The 19,115-nt window shown below is 32.2% G+C and overlaps 8 protein-coding genes across 8 annotated transcripts; 5 read left to right on the top strand and 3 right to left on the bottom strand. All coding sequences in view use genetic code 12, as the record gives it.

Moving 5' to 3' along the window:
* Window positions 1-66: 66 nt before the first annotated feature.
* CD36_06970 (conserved hypothetical protein) lies at window positions 67-2,031 on the top strand (the record flags this gene model as incomplete). Its single annotated transcript, XM_002417309.1, has 1 exon — window positions 67-2,031. The coding sequence occupies one exon, from the start codon at window positions 67-69 to the stop codon at window positions 2,029-2,031; it is 1,965 nt and encodes a 654-aa protein (XP_002417354.1).
* Window positions 2,032-2,243: 212 nt separating this feature from the next.
* CD36_06960 (GPI-anchor transamidase complex subunit, putative) lies at window positions 2,244-3,395 on the top strand (the record flags this gene model as incomplete). The annotated part of the gene is made up of 1 exon (XM_002417308.1): window positions 2,244-3,395. The coding sequence occupies one exon, from the start codon at window positions 2,244-2,246 to the stop codon at window positions 3,393-3,395; it is 1,152 nt and encodes a 383-aa protein (XP_002417353.1).
* Window positions 3,396-4,884: 1,489 nt separating this feature from the next.
* On the bottom strand, window positions 4,885-8,124 carry CD36_06950 (conserved hypothetical protein; the record flags this gene model as incomplete). The annotated part of the gene is made up of 1 exon (XM_002417307.1): window positions 4,885-8,124. One exon carries the CDS (start codon window positions 8,122-8,124, stop codon window positions 4,885-4,887), a length of 3,240 nt encoding a protein of 1,079 aa, XP_002417352.1.
* Window positions 8,125-9,116: 992 nt separating this feature from the next.
* CD36_06940 (acid phosphatase, precursor, putative) lies at window positions 9,117-10,088 on the bottom strand (the record flags this gene model as incomplete). Its single annotated transcript, XM_002417306.1, has 1 exon — window positions 9,117-10,088. The coding sequence occupies one exon, from the start codon at window positions 10,086-10,088 to the stop codon at window positions 9,117-9,119; it is 972 nt and encodes a 323-aa protein (XP_002417351.1).
* Window positions 10,089-12,394: 2,306 nt separating this feature from the next.
* On the top strand, window positions 12,395-13,786 carry CD36_06930 (peroxisomal biogenesis factor 3, putative; the record flags this gene model as incomplete). Its single annotated transcript, XM_002417305.1, has 1 exon — window positions 12,395-13,786. The coding sequence occupies one exon, from the start codon at window positions 12,395-12,397 to the stop codon at window positions 13,784-13,786; it is 1,392 nt and encodes a 463-aa protein (XP_002417350.1).
* A 425-nt stretch (window positions 13,787-14,211) lies between these two features.
* On the top strand, window positions 14,212-14,706 carry CD36_06920 (kinetochore subunit, putative; the record flags this gene model as incomplete). Its single annotated transcript, XM_002417304.1, has 1 exon — window positions 14,212-14,706. One exon carries the CDS (start codon window positions 14,212-14,214, stop codon window positions 14,704-14,706), a length of 495 nt encoding a protein of 164 aa, XP_002417349.1.
* An 839-nt stretch (window positions 14,707-15,545) lies between these two features.
* CD36_06910 (conserved hypothetical protein) lies at window positions 15,546-16,997 on the top strand (the record flags this gene model as incomplete). The annotated part of the gene is made up of 1 exon (XM_002417303.1): window positions 15,546-16,997. One exon carries the CDS (start codon window positions 15,546-15,548, stop codon window positions 16,995-16,997), a length of 1,452 nt encoding a protein of 483 aa, XP_002417348.1.
* Window positions 16,998-17,124: 127 nt separating this feature from the next.
* On the bottom strand, window positions 17,125-18,810 carry CD36_06900 (ubiquitin-mediated protein-degradation mediator protein, putative; the record flags this gene model as incomplete). Its single annotated transcript, XM_002417302.1, has 1 exon — window positions 17,125-18,810. The coding sequence occupies one exon, from the start codon at window positions 18,808-18,810 to the stop codon at window positions 17,125-17,127; it is 1,686 nt and encodes a 561-aa protein (XP_002417347.1).
* Window positions 18,811-19,115: the final 305 nt, after the last annotated feature.

Genomic DNA, 19,115 nt, shown 5'->3' with positions numbered 1-19,115 from the left:
TTCAATCCTTGATGATGTATCCCAAAACGACAAGCTGAACAATAAAAATAGAGACAACATTACCTTATGACCATAAATAGACTAGCTCCAATACTATTATCAAAGTGCCCAAAATTTTCTCTACCGAAAATGCAGAACATACGTTTTTCCCATTCATTTCCCTTACGAGACTACCAACAGAAAGCTATTGATTTGATCCTAGAATCATCTGGCTCAGGAGTGAAAAGACAAGCAATAGAAATGGCTACTGGAAGTGGCAAAACAGTTGTATTTAGCCACTTAATTCCCTTATTAAAACGAGAAGGAGCAAAAACCCTTGTTTTAGCACATACTCAAGAATTAATCACTCAATCACGAGATAAGATCAACAAGGTAAACCCTGATTTAAAAGTTGGTATTGAAATGGGGAAAGTACGTTCTACACCAGATGACGATGTTATTGTGGCATCGGTAATGTCATTAGCCAGATCCAATAGATTAGCAAGATTTGATCCCGATGAATTCAAAACGATCATTATTGATGAATGCCATCATGCTATTGCACCATCGTATTTGAAGATTTTGAAACATTTCAAGGCCGATACAAAAGACACTGACGTTCATGTAATTGGATTTACTGCTACTTTAGCACGGACTGATAAACAAAAATTAGGAACAGTATTTGATAAAATTGTGTTTCAAAGATCATTACCCACTATGATTGAAAACAAGGAGTTGGCAGAGTTTAAAATATCTAACGTGAGTATCAAAAATTTGAATTTGACAAATGTTCCAAAAAAAGGCGGTGATTACGATTCGTCAAGTTTATATTTGGCATTAAATAAAGTAGATATTAATGAAAAGATATTGTTGGCATACATGGAATTAGCAAAAGATTACAAGAGTACAATAATTTTTTGTGTTAACGTTGAGCATTGTCGTGAAGTATGTGGGCTATTTCAACAACAAGGTATAGATGCCCAATACGTATTAGGAGAAACGTCCAGAATTGAAAGAGAGTTTATCGTGGAAGATTTTAAACAAGGAAAATTCCCCGTCTTGTGTAATGTTGGGGTATTCACAGAAGGGACCGATATACCAAACATCGATTCTATAATTCTTGCAAGACCAACAATGTCACAATCTTTAATGATACAAATGATCGGTAGAGGATTAAGATTACACAAGGAGAAAAGTCATTGTCATGTGATCGATTTGGTGGGGATAACAAAATCAAGTCTAGTATTGAAAGCGACATTATCTGGTGAAGAGCCACAAGAGAAAGACAAAAGAAGATTCACAGATCAAAAAAATGGTGAAGAAGATGAGAGGTTGGACGATTTGGAATATATTGAATCGATCAAGTCGTTGCGTGCACGTAGGAAACTAATAGTGGAACGTGCATTGTATTATTACAACCAAGGAGCTTCTGAATTGAAAACTATCAACGGTATACAATTATTTCAAAAGTACATGCTGGATATAGAGGTTGTGAAAGATATACTTTTGAAAGGCAAACTCCCATGGGTGGCATTGTATAGAGATTCAATTTGGGGTGTTGGTGGTCTAGATGAGACCTTTTTTCTAATTGAAAAAATCAACACGAACAACAAGCTAGAGTTTAAGTTGACACGAAACCAACTTGATAGACATAGTATTTCAAGTAATCAAGAAGTTGAGCATATTCACACAAGCAGCAATATACTTGAGTTGATGCAGAAACTAGATGAAACATTTCCGGAACATACGCTGTATACGGCAAAGTATAACACGTTTAGAAGAAAATGTCACAAGTATTTTGCTGAATTTATTATTTCCAAATTGAATTACCGAATCGATAAATATTGTCATGAAAATCGTCTTGAGAAAGAACAGTTTCTTGCTTCGCTTAATGATGTTGTTCGTGGGTTGCATTTAGTGACAGCATACCGATTCAAATTTGCATTAATGTATTATCCACAATGTGATTATTCATTTTGGAAAGGGAACCAGATTCTAACACAAGCAGTGGCAAATTGTCGCAAGCAAATACCTTTGAAATATAGAGATTAAAACTGTAAATAGAAGAAACAATATAGTTTTTCGGAAATAGCCATAATTAAATCTTGTAAAAACATCATCGGAATTAGCGAAAAAAAAAAACAAATATTCAAAACAAAAAAAAATACCAAAAATAATTTAACCAACGCATTCAAGTCTTGATTACAAATAACCAAGAAAACTACAAACCATACAAAAGCAACAACAACAAGAACAACAACAACATGAATAGAGTACTTAGTTTCATCCTACCTATTTTACTTGTCTTCAGCACGGTGTTATCATCTGATTTACCAAATGACTCTGTGAATACCAGTAATTCCGATCCAAGTCGTCATTCAAATAACTGGGCCGTCTTGGTATCAACATCGAGGTTTTGGTTCAATTATCGTCATATGGCCAACACATTAAGTTTATACCGTACTGTGAAAAGACTAGGGATCCCTGATTCTCAAATCATTCTTATGTTATCGGATGATATTGCTTGCAATCCCAGAAATGCATTCCCCGGGTCAGTTTTCAATAATATGGATGAAGCTATTGATTTATATGGTGAATCAATAGAAGTAGATTATCGAGGATATGAAGTCACGGTTGAAAATTTTATGCGGTTATTAACTGATAAATGGGATTCAGATCAACCTAGATCAAAGAGATTATTGACTGATGAAAATTCCAATATTTTTATTTATTTAACAGGTCATGGAGGTAATGAATTTTTGAAGTTTCAAGATGCTGAAGAAATTAGTGCTTATGATCTTGCTGATGCATTTTCTCAAATGTATGATCAAAAAAGGTATAATGAAATATTTTTCATGATTGATACTTGCCAAGCTAATACCATGTATGAAAAAATCCATTCTCCAAATATATTAGCCGTTGGTTCGTCAGAAATAGATGAATCATCCTATTCGCATCATTCCGATATGGATATTGGGGTGGCAGTGATTGACAGATTTACTTATTATACCTTGGATTTTCTTGAAAAAATCGATAGAGATTCAAAGGAGACCATGGATAAATTGTTTGCTGAATATACTTTTGAAAATGTTCATTCTCATCCAGGTATCAGAACTGATTTATTCAAACGTAATGTCAGTGAAGTTTTATTAACCGATTTCTTTGGTAATGTTCAGAATGTTGTAGTTGATGATGTCAATACCGAGTTATTACAAGATGAAAAAGTGTCGGAATCAAACGAGGACAACAATCAAACTAAAAATATTATTAAAGAAAGAGGTGCAACACAGTTCAGTTTTGAGTGTGACGAAAATTCAAAGTCATTAATTAAAGTCCCTCAATTACATGCTAGAATTTTTGGAGTGGTAACTGTTGGTGTTATTGTTGCTTTATGGTTCATATCTTCAAAGTTCTAAATGAAAAGTAAAAAAGATACTGAAGTTACCGTTAATTAGCATTTAATATTTAAGTCTACAAACATATACACGTAAATTTATTACAATCTTAATATTATTTTGAGTTTTTATATCTCACAAATACTCTCTTTATTCCTATACAACAACCTATATACATACCCACATAACTCTTCACGTTATTCGCCCAAGACCAGAGTTAAGTGAACTCAAGTTTATACCCATAACTGAAATCCTAAAAGTTAATAAAAACTGGAAAGGGGTTATAGAAATAAAGACACACTAAAAGAAACAAGATAAAGAAAAAAAACAAAGGTTATACTTACCCACTAATACATTGTAGTTTAATAAAATGAACTTTAGTACTTTCCTTGTAATCGCTTTTTCCGGGTTGTTGGAAATGAAGAAAAATCACACAGTTTGGAGAATTATACTATTTAAACTTTATAATACGTGTTAATCGGAGTAATATTGGGAGACTTTAGGAGGAGGACGACTTGAAACTTTATAGAAAAATCGGAGTAGTAAATTGCAGTAAATCTGGGATTATAATCAAATAAAACAGTAGAAATGCGGGAACATCGATGGTGGTGGGGATTTTTTGTCAGAGCATAACAATGTGAACTATACCTATATCCTATTCTTTTGTTGCTGTGTTTTGCTAAACTCTAATGCCGTAGTGGAAAGTATAATGGGACTACCATATCTCTTTTGATTTTTTTCTTTTTTTCCATCTAGTCAAGAATTGAAAAAAAAATGTATTCCGTTTTACTATGTATCTATTCTGTTTCGTTTATACTTTGGGGATATTGTTGTACGTTTATTATACTGGCATTATTCGGGGATTATTCGGGAGGAGGCTAAAAGTAATAAGTAAGCAATTCCGGGGTTAATAATGAAACTTGATAAGACATATTAAAAAAAAAAAATTTCAAAACCATTGGAAATCAAAATCAATAAAAAGATAGCTACGCAAAAGTTATATATTTCTTTAATCATGGTGAAACTTGGACATCACTTATGGCAAATACTCTGGACTTCAACGAAAACATGACATAATAGTGGGTATTACTTACCTTTATGGGTGGTGGTGGTAGTTATGGTTGTCGTTTAAAAGAAAAAGAAAGTAGAATGAGGCTGGCAAAAAAAAAAAAAAAAATTTGAGGAGAGAGGAGACAATCGTCACCCCTTTTATATGTTTTTAATTTTCCTGTATATGAATGTGTAGTTAAAATGTATGACCAATTGGTAATTAACTCCTCATTATTATTATTATTATTGTTGCATTCCACACAAAAATTTTTCAATTGATCTTCAAAAAGAGGACTTATATCTCTTGCCAACAGTTCTTAGTCAAATGCTTTGAACAGTTTATCCTACGTTCTTAAGAAGAACCCTCTTTGTAAGTGCCACAAAACAAAAAAAAGACCTTGCCTAAACATGCTATATTGTTGCAGTTACATACTAAACATATACGCAACTACAAACTACCTTAAAGATCATTTAGTTTCTCCGATAACTTATCCAATTTTATTTTTGTTAATCTAACAATTTCTTTCAATTCTTGCTCACCATACTTGGATTTTAAATCAGAATCATCTAACTCATCCAAACTTGGTCCTTGATAGTTTAAGTTGAGTCTTCCCTCACTACGATTGTTTAACCATGACCAAAGGGATAATTCCTCTTGTCTTCTCAACCTTTCATTTCTGAAACTAGTTTCAACTGTAGGCAATAACAAGTACTTATTGTCTCTGATTTGAATTCTCGATGCGTACATATAATCATTAGGAATAATTTCAATATAATGTTTTGAAGAAGTTGATGTCAACCTATTGAATAGTGAAACTGTAGTTAAAAATCCAATTAAAACAATAATAAATCCAATAACAGTGTTGCTCAAGAATGGAATTGGGATCAACCCACCAATTGTATCCACTAATGTCATGAATTGCTCGCTTATTGATTTCGGGGTTTCCGGTTGTTCCACTTTGGTGACTTCCTCCTCTTGTTCTTTCTTAAGAGTTCCCTTTCTACTTCTTGATTTACGTTTCCCATTACCGCTTTCCTTTTTATCACTACCTTGTGAAACTATCAGGTTGATGGTGCTAATCATACTTTTCATAGAATCCTTTTGTCCTTCAATGGTACCTTTTTCAATTGCACCTTTGATCCATGATTTCCCGCTCCATTCAATAGACGTGACAACATAAGTTTTTGTTTCATTGTTTGAGGCCCAACTTAAAAATATCTTGGTTTTCACTTTAAATGAATTCCCACTGGGGACATCTGGTGTTTGAGTAGTTTGTTCAACTTCATAAAACTTTTCTGGTTGATACTCAATCAATTTATCTTCGATATTACATTTAGTTTGTTTGGGTCCAATTGGACCCGACAATGGTTTGGTATAAGTGTAATTCCGTTCTTTATTCTCTTTAGTCAATGCTTTGATTTTAGATTCAGCAATGTCAAAATTTTTTTGTTCTTTTAAAATCCTTACATACTTGGATGTATCGGTGCCAAACATAATTAAATAAACTACACCTGGTGGTGCTTTAATCGTGTCTTCGGAAATAAATGTCTCGTTGGATTCTTTTGAATATCCGGTTTCGGTAGGTCCATGTGTCAAAGGGCCAACAACTGGTAAGCCTCTATAAGTGTTACCTCCGGAAGCTGAAGTTGCAGCCAAGTCGCCATCTTTGGATTCACTTGTATCACTAGGCTTTTCATCTAATTCAAAATCGTCACTTTCCAAAGATGCATCATGACCAGAATCATTTGCGTCTTCATCACCATCATCATCATCAAACAGAGAGTTATCATTGTCCTCGTCAGACCCGCCTAGTCCATCAGAATCACTAATATCCAAGCTGTTCGTGTCCTCATCACGACTAGTAAATGAAAGGTTTGATACCCTTGATCCTGCACGGGCTCTTCTTTTACCTTTGTTAATTTGAGCTTGTAATTTCTTAGGATCAATATCACTATTTTCCAACAACACTCGATGCCAAACATTGGTGATTAAATCAAATGTACTGTCACGACTCAAAAAAGTGGCAAATACGTATTTCTGATGCAAAGTACGAATAACTATCCCATTGGGGAATAAAACAGCGGTAGATTTTTTTTCAATTTGAATAACCTCTTGAAGAGGTATGACCAAATTTGTAACCCAACCTAAAATATTTGAATTAAAACAAACGTAATGATCACTCAAATACATTTTCCCATGAACTAAAATATCTTTTGACACAGCACAACTAAAATCATCAATTAATTTCTCCTTGGTGGGTAATTTTTTGAAATTCTGATGAAATTCTTTATTTCTTTTCTTCAGAGCATGCTTTATTTTTTTGGCATAATCAACAATATCTTCGACGTTGTCTGCATCAAAATTACTTGAAAGCACTCCTGATTCATTGTCGTCCACTCTTCCATTATCAGTTATTGTTGTACTTCTGTTTGTTGGGTCATCTGCACTTTTCGCCATTCGAGAATCTGCAACTGGACTCTTCCCAAGTGATGATGGTCTTTGTGGAATACTTGATATGCTGCTACTACTTCTATTCAAACTGCGACTTAAAAGTCGTCTAGTGTCACCTCCGTTTAATGATGCTGAATTGGGCATAAGTTCAGGAGTGGTGGCTCGTTTGGTAATGCTATCGGCTGATCTGAAAGATGGTCGTCTTGAGCTCAATCCGAGTTCTTCACGGGTAAATTTATTGTCAAAATCAGCTAGTGACAAGTCTCCATTTCCTAAAGTATTTAAAGGAGATTCTCTAACTGGCTCAAATTGAACATCGTGTGTAAGTGAATGAATAGATTTTAATTCTGTAGAATTGGCAATTTGTCTATTCTCCATAGAATCGATATCTGTCGATCCTGCTGCTGCCCCATCCACCAATGAGTGTTTTGACTCTTCATGCTTCACCCCTTTCAATAATGTATCCAATTTGCTGGAAAATGAATGGTCTTTTTTCTTGTCTTCTGAAGGAGGTGATGGTGGTGCTGAAGAAATCATCTTATTGGCGGCAGCATTCAATAAACTGGACAAAAATCCATTTGATTCTGATTTGGGAGGTGGTGGTTGTGGTAAATTGTTTGTCTCTTGATTACTAAGTTGACTTTTACTAGGTGAATGAGGAAATGGTTGTTTTGATGATGATGATATAGATGATCGATCAGTGGCTTCCCTATTGGGGGCATTTAACAATAGATCCGATCCCTGTACACTTGCTAATTTGACATCAAATAAAATAGCAGGGTCATTTTGGTCTTGTTTAAGGGCAATTCGATCGTCCATTTCATTCACTTTATCATGAGACAGTTGATGAATATTGGATTCAGCTTCTTGATTTTCTGGAAGGTTATACCTTCTATCTTCGTATGCCGGTTCTGCGTTTGATAGTCTCGGTTTCTTTAGTTTAGATGAATTTGATCTTGATACAACTGGAGAATTGTTCTTTTGAGGTGAAGGTGAAAGTGGTCGAGCTTTTGATGTTGAGTGAGATCTGTTGAAAGCGTTTACCATTCCTCTAAATTCAAAAGAAGTGTCAGATGAACCGTTACTATTTCTGTGGCTTTGATTATGATTATGATGTTGGAATATATTAAACGATCGTCGATGAGGTTTTGACGGTGATTTGTTTTGTGTGGATTCTGTTGTATCAATGCTGTTGTCTTCCTCCTCTTTCGATTTTGACGATTTTTTCCCTAGTAGTTTCAAGGCCATTTTTCAGTTTCCCGTGTTTCGTGTCTGGTACTGAATTTTCTTTTTTTTTTTTTTTTTTTGGTGCCCTGGCGCCGCCGTCTACTGTTTGTTTGGGTATGTATGTGTAAATGTTTGAGTTTGTGTTTCTTCTTACTCAATGTTTATCGTTCAAACAATGTAAATAAATGTGGAATCCAAATTTAATTTATAAAAAAGGTTTTGTACTGAATTGAAAGACTATTAATTTACAAGGAGTTTTGATTGTTTAATCTCTTTTTTTTTGATTTGAAGGAAAAATGTCAATTTCCCTTTTTTCCGGGAAATGCATTAATTAGTATTAACCGTTATATTGCCGGTTGTTCCTTTTAATTGCTACGAAGTTCAATTGATATTGTAGCAATAATCAACATTTGTCATTGATTACCCAAAATGCGGAGATGTTTCACAGAGGGTTTTTGCTTACTTGATAAACGTGTTTAGTGGGTCCAAATGTTATTACTGTTTGTAGTTTTGTTCTAATTATGGCGTATCGTCTACAAGTCATCCCCTACAAATACACTAACAATAAGAGCAAACACAATCAACAACAATAATAATAATAGACAATTGATTTTCAATTATATTTATAATCGATTGTTTTTTTAAAGAATGTTGTCCTATTGGCTTCGTCATTTTTTTCATCTCTATTGTGGCTCTGAAATTTTGATTTATCATAAATACTAATATTTATAGCCCTATCTTTCACAATATGAGAATTTTCTCAACCTTACTCAAACAAAATGAAGGATTTACTACTATTTTCTAATCATTATTTCCAGTCTTCTCTATTTATGAACTGGATTACTAGGATTTTAAAAAAAAAACAATTTGAGGATTATATATTCTTTTTGATGAAACTAAGAAAAATCTAAAGATAATAAAGAACTAAAAGTGACGACGAGGGAAGGGAATACAAAAATTATTTAATCAACCACATACTTTTTAAAAGCAAAAAGTGTTAGTTATCAACTAACTTAAAAAAGTGGGTTTAATAATTGCTTAACTTGAGAAGTTAAGCCCAAGTTGGCATCGTAGTCAACTGAGAAAACAGAGACTGAAGATTGACAGTTGGTGTGTTCAATAATAAAGTTTTCAGATGGTAATGAACAGTCACCGTTGTTACAAACAGTAAGACCATCCCAACTTTTTTGGCCCCAGGTAAATGACTTAGAGGTTTCATTGTAAACCAAGTTGGCACCAGCAGCATATTGACCAGTCAATCTAGTGAAAACCCATTTTGGATTAGTACAAGTTTCATTTTCGTAACCGACTTTTGGGAAGTTGACATTCAAACCAACACCAAGACCAAGAGCTCTTGGGTTGTTACCTTGAGCTTTGAATAATTGAGTGACAAATTCAACAATCTTGTTGGCGTAAATGGTGGATGGTTCTTTGTCATCTTTCAAATCCAAGCTATCTTTGAAGAAGGAGTTGTTGGAGTTGGAACCAGAGAAAGCAACACCTGGAATACCTCTGTAGATACTGGTATAAGTAGCACCAACAGTACCGGAAATGGTGAATAAACCTGGGGACATGTTAGTACCTTCGTTGGGACCAGAAACAACCAAATCAATAGTAACATTATCACCGTAATTTGGAATAACGTAATTGATACCGAAAACAGCAGATGAAGCTGGAGTACCATTGAAATACCAAATATGGTCATCGTCGACTTCGTGGCCCCAAGATGGAGCACCAGCAGGTGGGTAGTTGAATTCACCATTGGTTTGTAAAGTTGGGGAAGTTGGAATATCAAATTTACCACTGAAACCAGATCTTTGAGAAACTGGAGCAACCAAGAAAACATTGTGACCAGCTTCTTTCAATTTGTAGTAAGTTGCTCTGATGTTGGTAGCTTGCCAACCATCATCATTGGTCAACAAAATGTTTTTGGCTAAAGCACCGACTGATAATAATAAAACTAAAGCGGAAGTTAAGAATTGCATTTGTGATGTGATTTGCTTCTCAAGGTAGTCTATGGAAATTCAAAATAAAAAAAGGGAAAATAAAATAAGATATTCAAAGATCGGGGATATAGATGGTCTATTTATACTTGTGAAACTCCATTCAATTCTATTGTTGTAAACAAATCTCATTGCTGATAAATATTAGGATATAGAAAAATAAAAAATCCAATTTTAGAATAAAAATTTTATAAATTAATAAACTTACAAGTTCATCGGAATCAGTTGCATCTTTCTTTTTGTTTAGTATGATATGCGGTTATTAAAACCATTCGCTAATAACCGATTTTCATTGTACACATGTGTAGTGGTTATTGTTCTTTTTTTTTTTTTTGGTGCCATTCGTAGTTGCAAAACACTCCTGCACTTTAGATGTCATTTTGTAATGTAGATAATATTAATTTAATATTGGTTTTGTGTAATTATGGTTGTTGGATTAAAAAAAAAAAACGTGGGTATCCCTCCTGAAAACAAGTAGAGTAGTAGATTTCATCAATTATCTAGAATAAGACCAAAACTAAATTAATTGGAAAACAAAAACCCAAGTGGTTCAAACCATATCAAAAGTTTTAATTACCACTTTTGTATTTATTGAGATTCAATTATAAACTGAACCTAAACAGAATGAAAAGAGAGAACGCTTCTGAAGGGGACTACAATTAATGTCAATTTGACAGGTAAATTTTAACAAGAAACCAAGAAAAATGTTAGCATAGATTCAATTCTTAATGTAATTCTCACCTCACAAAACAAATTTTAAATATGTCAAAGCAATTAAATCTGAAATTGAATTTGAAATACCTAATATTGTTGAACACTGTTATTCATATTAGTAGCTAACTCTTTCTCAGCTAACTCCTTAATTATTCTATTCTATTTTAGGATTTTAATTTATTGCATAGACAAGAAAATAAGTTTAATAAATTTTCATTAATTAACTTATTAGAATTTACTTCTATCTCCTTTCATGTTGTCAATTCCCTTATTCCACTTGTAAATTGAATTGTTTCTTTTTTTTTTTTGTTGTTTTAGAACTTTGAAGAAGAAATCCGCTAAACGGTCTTATAAATTTATGTAGGAAGAATAGATTTGTTTTAATCTGGCTATTTTTTATTCCAAATGGGAAGTATCTAAACAGGTGAATATACGGGATTAAGGTTATGTAGAACCATTGGTTTGAAGAAACTCTAATAGATCTTTGGAGATTCGTGTTAATTGGAGTCTAACAATAGTACACTTCTTTGTATGCATTGTTGACCACGTGAATAGCCTGAAAACTGAATCTTGAATAGGATTTGGATAAATTAAGCGGACTTGTTTTCCATTAGTTATAGGTTTGTAACTATGTACTTACCAATTAATTATCAAAAAAAAAAAAATTTCATTTTAGCAAAAATTCCAAAGGAAAATTTTCTTCCATGGATATTTTAGCTGATATTGGTTGTGGGTATGTATAATTATTGAAATGCAATGTATTTGTCTAATACTTTAACTTGTTTACAATATAAATATATCCCACGTTTTTACAGAATCATCAACAAACAATAGATCTTTAGGTTTTTGTGATCCAATTGATAGTTCTGTCTCCTTCGAGGAGTTCTTTAGCTCACTTTTTTTTTTTCCATTCGTAATGTAAATATCTAATCTTATTATCAAATGGATCCTCCTCTTCCCGCCCCCCCCTTGTCGGTGTTTAAATAATATAACTGTTAAAAACAATAACCTACTAGAATATTTAGTTTTTTTTTAGATTGTTTTTTATTCATTTCCTATACATTGGGTAATATCCAAAATTATTTATGGTTCCAATTGTTGCAAAAAAACGAATCAAAGAAAAAACCCAAACCAAAACCACACCAAACCTATGAATAAAGTATTCGCAGTAACATTCCTAATTGGGAAGTCTAAGAATGAGTATTTTTTTTTTTTCTCCACTCGATAATAATAAAATTTGAACCGCTGGACAAAAAAAATGTGATTTCCACACCCCCACCACCAACTATCATAATTGCACAAGCTAGTCTAATCTCAGTAATAATAATTTATTCCAAACCATCCAACTTGTTTTTTTTTTTTTTTTTTTTTTTTCGTTGACCTGGAGTAATATTAACCAAAGCAATTAGAATCAAACATCAATCTAATAACAACTTAATTGTCTACTCCCCCCCCTCCCCCCACCTCCCTCATCTCACAATACAACTAAATTAGATAACAGTGTTGAAGTTACATTTACATAACTAACCAGTGGACACTTTATTTTGACTTCGAAATACTTACAAGATAATAAAATGGCGATTTTTTCTTCATTGGCAGGGTTTTTCAATAGAAATAAAAGAAAGATATTTATAACTAGTGCTGTTACAGTATCTATATATCTATTGATTAATGAATTTGTCATTAAAAAATTCAGAAATTATCAAAATGCATTGAGACAGGAATTGTTGTTCAAACAACAAATAAAGCAAAGATTTATTCAAACACAACAAGATTGTTATTATACCATATTGGCATTATTACCAGTATTAGCTGCTCCTATAATTGATTCATTACCAGTTGAGTTGATCACCCAAGCATTAAGATTGAAAAAAAACAATTCCCTGCAACAAGTCACCAGTGGTAACAACAGTGAATTGACTGCTGATAATTTGAATCTTTTGGATAATAACAATAATCCAGAACTGAAATTGTCTATATATATGAGCAAAAGCAAAACTGAACTATGGAATTTATTGAAAATTAAAACAATTACTAGAACATTGACTTTATTATACACGGTTTCCGGGTTGTTTTTAATTACAAGGTTACAATTGAATATCTTGGCCAGAAGATCTTATTTGGAGAGCGCTATTCAAATGGCAGGTGTCAAATCAACAAATAATGACATTGATCCTCATGAAAATTATATAATTGAACAAAGTTACCTTTCATTAAGTTGGTGGTTATTAAATAAAGGATGGTCAAATTTAAGTTCTATAATTGAAGCATTAGTGATTAAAAAATTTGAAAAAATCACCCCAAAAACAGAATTATCAATCAATGAATTTGAATTTGATTTGATTGAAATAATAAATGAGATCAATTCAAATAATAAAGAATATATTTTAGCCAATCTTTTCCCCATCAATTATTCTGATTTATTGGAAACTATATTAAACACCAACTCCGATTTGATCCATCATTTGGATTCACCAGATTCAAATTTAATTAAATTAATCAATGAAACCAATGCAATTATGTTGGATAACAACTTGTATTTTTTTGATTTATTAAATGCATTAATTATGAATACAGTATCCACATTGACTACCAATCTTTCATTTAGTTTAGGAGCCAATGGTAGCTTAAATAATAGCTTATTAATGGCTTCCTCAGGTAACTTGCCTGCCCATGGAGAAAACTCCAAAATAATCGATATCACTAATAATGATCAATCATTTAAATTGGCTAGTTTCTTGGCACAACTTTCGGTTCAAAATAATATAATGATAGATAATGACAATTTGAAAACTGAAGATATACTGCCAAAACATGAGAGTGATCTTGAAGAAATTCTCAATAGTTTGAATGGAGGTACAACTGAACTACCAACTGAATCATATGGAAATGTGTATATTAATAATTTGAATCAGTTAGAGGAATTAGATGACTTTAGTGCCGGTATATATTCCAATTTTGAATAAATGTGGAATATGAATGGTTTATGTATAGTGTTGGTAATAACGGTTTATTTAAGTAATTTTATTTTATTCCTTGTGCCATTCTTTAAGCAAACCATCTCTCATAAATAAATGAATAACAACAGCAACTACAACTACCAATATATACTCATATTGTGTTTCACTATTGAATGTTCTGTATTTGCTTGTGGCTATATATTGCCGTGCATTTGAACATTGGGACACGCATATATATAATGTTATCACCAAAAATACAGGTTGTAGTGATAGTAGTATTAGTAGTTAGTAAGTAAGACGAGAAAAAAAAAAAAAAAAAACTTGACCAAGTGTAAAAAGTTATGTAAGGACAATCAACTCACACCTTCTTTTTTTTTTTTTGCCACAGACAACAGTATCTATATCTTATCTATCTATCAATCAAGTCAAAAATGTCATCAGCTAAAGTTATTATTGTATCTTCAGATAATGAAAAGTTCCCAGTTGAACCAAAGATTGCTGAAAAATCTATTTTGATTAAAAACATGATCAATGATTTACATCCAGACGGGTTGGAAGAAGATTTTGAAATTCCAACTCCTAATGTTAGAGCCAATGTATTGGCCAAAATATTAGAATGGTGTCAACATCATAAAAACACGGTTTTCCAAGATGATGAAGATGAAGATGCTAAGAAATCTGTGCCTGTTGAAGAATGGGATAGAAATTTTTTGAAAGTTGATCAAGAAATGCTTTATGAGATTATTTTGGCCGCTAATTATTTGAACATCAAACCTTTATTAGAAAGTGGATGTAAAATGGTTGCTGAAATGATCAAGAGTAAATCACCAGAAGAGTTAAGAAAAACTTTTAATATTATCAATGATTTCAGTCCTGAAGAAGAAGCCGCCATTAGAAAAGAAAACGAATGGGCTGAAGATAGATAATTTAAATTGAGGAGACGTGTGTTAAGACATGGTGAACTAAAAAAAAGAAAAAAAAAGCAAAACATCATGATATCTATTGAATGGAAATATGTACGAAATTTGCTATATTTGTTGTTTGTAGTTTTTGAAAACTCTATATAAAGAGTATACATATATATTTATATGTATGTATGATGGTTGATAATCTTTAATGTAAGGACAGAAGTTAGGAGAACAATGTGGACAAAGGATTTGATGCAAGGTACACTACCTGCCTGTCATACATAACTTATCGTAAGAACACTAAGTAGTAAGAAACGATCATACAAAAATTTTTCCTGTTCTTCTGTTATTGAGAAAATAGTTTTTACAACCAATTCTTGTTTTTTTTTTTTTTTCTTTCTTTGTCCTTTGTACAAAACTCACCAAGAAGTTCCAACAATAACAACCACCTTTCTATTAAATCAATATTCACTCACACACATTGACACCACTTCACAATACATATATATATATATATATAACGAAACAAATTCTTCATTTTCTGAGTTTCACTTATTCCTGGATATTAAATATTTTATTTGACAAGTGTATTCAAAGAGTAAACCCTAATCCTCTTTAGTTGTTGAATATCACGATTTGCACCAAAAAAAAAAAAAAGAAAGAATCAATTTGGAAGTTAACGAACAACTACCAATAACCAAGAAAACAATTCTGTCCAGTCTTGTTGAAGTTATAAGTTAGTCCTAAGGCATTACTTTAAGTTTAAGTATTTTGTTTTTTGCATTTTTGCATTCACTAGTTATTTATTTAATTCCCAATTTGATATAAATAAATTGATCAGTTTTCCCACTCACACAATGAGCGAGACTGAATCCAATAATGTCAAGTCTGGTGTACTTGAAGAAATGGCCAATATGTCAGTTGATGAGTTGAATAATCTTGAACAACAATTGGCAACCGAGTTTAACTCATTGAGTAAAGAATACCTTGAGAGCCGTTTATCAAGAATTAACACCATATTAGACAAATTAAATAGTCTGATTAAATATGCAACCGCAAATGACAAGAGTTGGTTAAAGATTTATAATTTTGAAATTGAAACCATTAATAGTATAATGACAAATACAGAAGATTTGATAATATCTAATAATGGAGACTTGAAGAATAAACCTGATTTATTAAAATCAATTGATGAATATCAAGAAGAATTGAAAGAAATTTTCAAAAATTTACAAAGTCCATTTGATTTCGATAGTACTTTCAGATTTGATAATAATGATAATTTGAATGGTCAGAGTAATCCCAATTTATCAAAATTACCATTCTCCTATTTGTTTAATGATTATTTTAAAAAGCATCGTGATGCTTTGAATGCAATAATTAAAGAAAAGGATTATCAAGCCAATTTACTTTATAATAATCTGTATGGTAATCGGGTTATTTTATGGAAACAATATTATAATAAATTAAATCAACAGAAACAAAAATTAATTGATAGAACTAATGATCAATTGAATCAATTATATAAAGATTATTATCATTTGAATGAACAAAAAAATCTTGACTTTTCAGAACGACATTATTATCGGTCATTATTAACTCCAAATGAATTATCCACTACCATTGACGATAGTATAAACACAGTAGATACACAAGATGTTGCTTCAGTTCTTGAAACAGATCATGATTCCAATTATATTGAATTGGATACTAGACATAAAACTAAGAGTAAAATTGAGATTTCCGATATTAGAAAGAAAATCATTAATGAAGATCAAATGTTGAATAATATTGGTAATGGTATTAAACGATCATGGGATGAAACTGATAGTAATACTGACCACCATTGGAAAAGAAGTCGTTTTAGTTTAACTGATGAAGAAGCCATTGAAGATCTACTACTGATCAGACAGAATATTACTCAACAAAAGAAATCACAGCAAGAACTGAGCGTAAATCAAGAGAATGAAAAGATTGACCAAAATCAAGTTGAGATAGTTACAGTTGCAGTTGATGATGATGATGATGATGATGATGATAAAGAAAAAAGTCAGGGACCATCACTACAGCATAATAAATTAGGTGCAGACGGAGAAGGAGAAGGAGAAGGAGAAGGAGAGGACGACGAAGACGAAGACTCTGGCAATGATAAGGAAGGAACAGACGCACCATTAGAAGCAAATCTAACATCTGAAGAAAAAAATCAACGTGAACTATATAAGGAGATCATATTTCAAAATAGTGCCAATGAAGGTATGAAAATACAAAGTTTACCTCCATTGGATTGTTTCCCTAGGTTTTTCAATTAGAAAAAAAACTGCACCCAAGATTTCTTATTTGCATTTAAATTAGAAACAATACTGTCTATTACCACTTGATTAGCTTTTTTACTTACTTACCTATATAGTTGGATAATATTGTATTGTATAGTATCAATTAATCTTGTTCTAAAAGAATACTAGCATTTTTCAAATTAGCTTCCTCGATAGTTTTATCCAAAGAATCTATAAATTTAAAAGCTTTGTTGGAGCTATTGGATAAAATAAATCTATCATCAGGAGAATTTAAACCATATTCTTGAAAACCATCTTGTAATACATATTTTAACCATTCAAATATTGATTTAATTTTAGTATCTGGATTCAATTTACGGACCAATCGTTTACCATTAGGGAATCTGATTTGAATTCTGGTGAATGGTTGTTCAGTAGGTTCTGGATGATTTATTGGAGTAATAGATTCAAATGGATCTTGATCTTGATCTTTTGGTATTTCTGGTCCCGGTTGTTCTTGTGGGGTGCCTAATGATGGAGTTGAAAGGATATCATCGGGTATACCACTATCATCATCATCATCATCATCATCATCACTATCCAATTCAATGGCATCATCAACAGTATTTCCTGATCTATAACTCCTACTGTTACTTTCATCATTATTATCGACATTATTATCTATAATTGATTGTTTCATTGCCAATTGAATTTGTTGATCTTCACTTAAACTAGTAGGATCTATTTTCACTTCATGATGAACTAAAGGATTTTTTGATCCTGGAATCAATGAAAATGAATCTAAAAACTTATAAGTTTGTTCAATCCAATCATTTACTAAAGGGACTTTACCATCAATCCATTTATATACTCTTTCTCCTGTTAATGGATCCAAAATGGCAATATGAGGAAATTTATCAACATGATAAAAATTAATATATGATTGACCATTAACTGAATCAGTTTGATATTGTAAAAAAATAAAATTTTCTTTAACAATTTGTTTAATTCTTTCATTTGACCAAAAATCTCGATTTAATAATTGACATTGAAATTCCAGTGAATCTTGAATATTTATTAGTATCCATTTTTTCAATTGTCGACCTTGATATTTAGCTTCATCAAGATTTAATATAGAAATAATATCAAATGGTGGACGAAATAAATTTGCTAATCGTCTTTGAGTAGATGATAATTCTTGATGACGATTTTGTCTCAATTGTCTTCTACGACCAGTTATCCCTCCTCCTCCTCCTGTAGAACCATTATCATGTCCTTCTTCTTCACCTTCATCTTCATCAGAATCTAATACCTGTATATCATGTGAATCATGATATTCGTCATCAATTTCATCATCATCATCATCATCATCATCACCGAATCCAGGCATCCTCATATGTTCTTGGAAATCAAATCGTTGGTGGAAAACACCTTGATGTCTATTACCAAAAATATCACTTGGTCTCGTAATGCTTGGTTGTTGATTTATAAACCCAGGAAATCCAACATTGTCCACTAATGTTTCGTGTCGATGGACATTTGTATCAGCTTCACGAACATTATCATTACTATTATCATTAGCACGATATGCTTCTTCTTGTAAGCGTTTCGCTAATGCTTCATCTTCATCCTCATTGGCAAATGTTATTGGATTAGTGCTATCACCAGTGTTAGTGCTGTTGTTGTTGTCGTTTGTTGTTGAAGATTTACTTGCACCGTGTTGGCCCGATTCCATATATAATGTCACTGCCAATTCTAAGTCGCCACCAGCCACTTCTAAAAATTGTTTGGCAACAGATTCATCTTCTAATCCTGTAACGGCAAGAAAAGTGGGTATACTTTCATCCATGATTTAAACTTATTTTCTTTGGGGGGGGGTGGTAGATAGATACTGAATTGAAGTTGTTCAATACTAAGTAGATTTTGTTGGGCTAATGGCAAATCAGTATATATATATATATATTGAGTTATGAAACAAAACAATGTCGAAAACACAATATTGTACTGAAAAAGAAAATGCAAAGGAAAAAGCGAACAGAAGAGAAGAGAACGACAAAGAAAGAAAGAGACAGAGAAATGTTCAGAATCAGACTTTATATTTTGTCGTGTGCCTTTGACAAGGTTTAACGACATTTTATTCAGGTTTTGCAGTTG

Source organism: Candida dubliniensis, chromosome 1 (assembly GCF_000026945.1).
Source record: "Candida dubliniensis CD36 chromosome 1, complete sequence".
NCBI lineage: Eukaryota > Fungi > Ascomycota > Pichiomycetes > Serinales > Debaryomycetaceae > Candida > Candida dubliniensis.
Note: the sequence above shows the minus strand (reverse complement) of the source record. Positions and strands in the feature narration are given on the sequence as shown.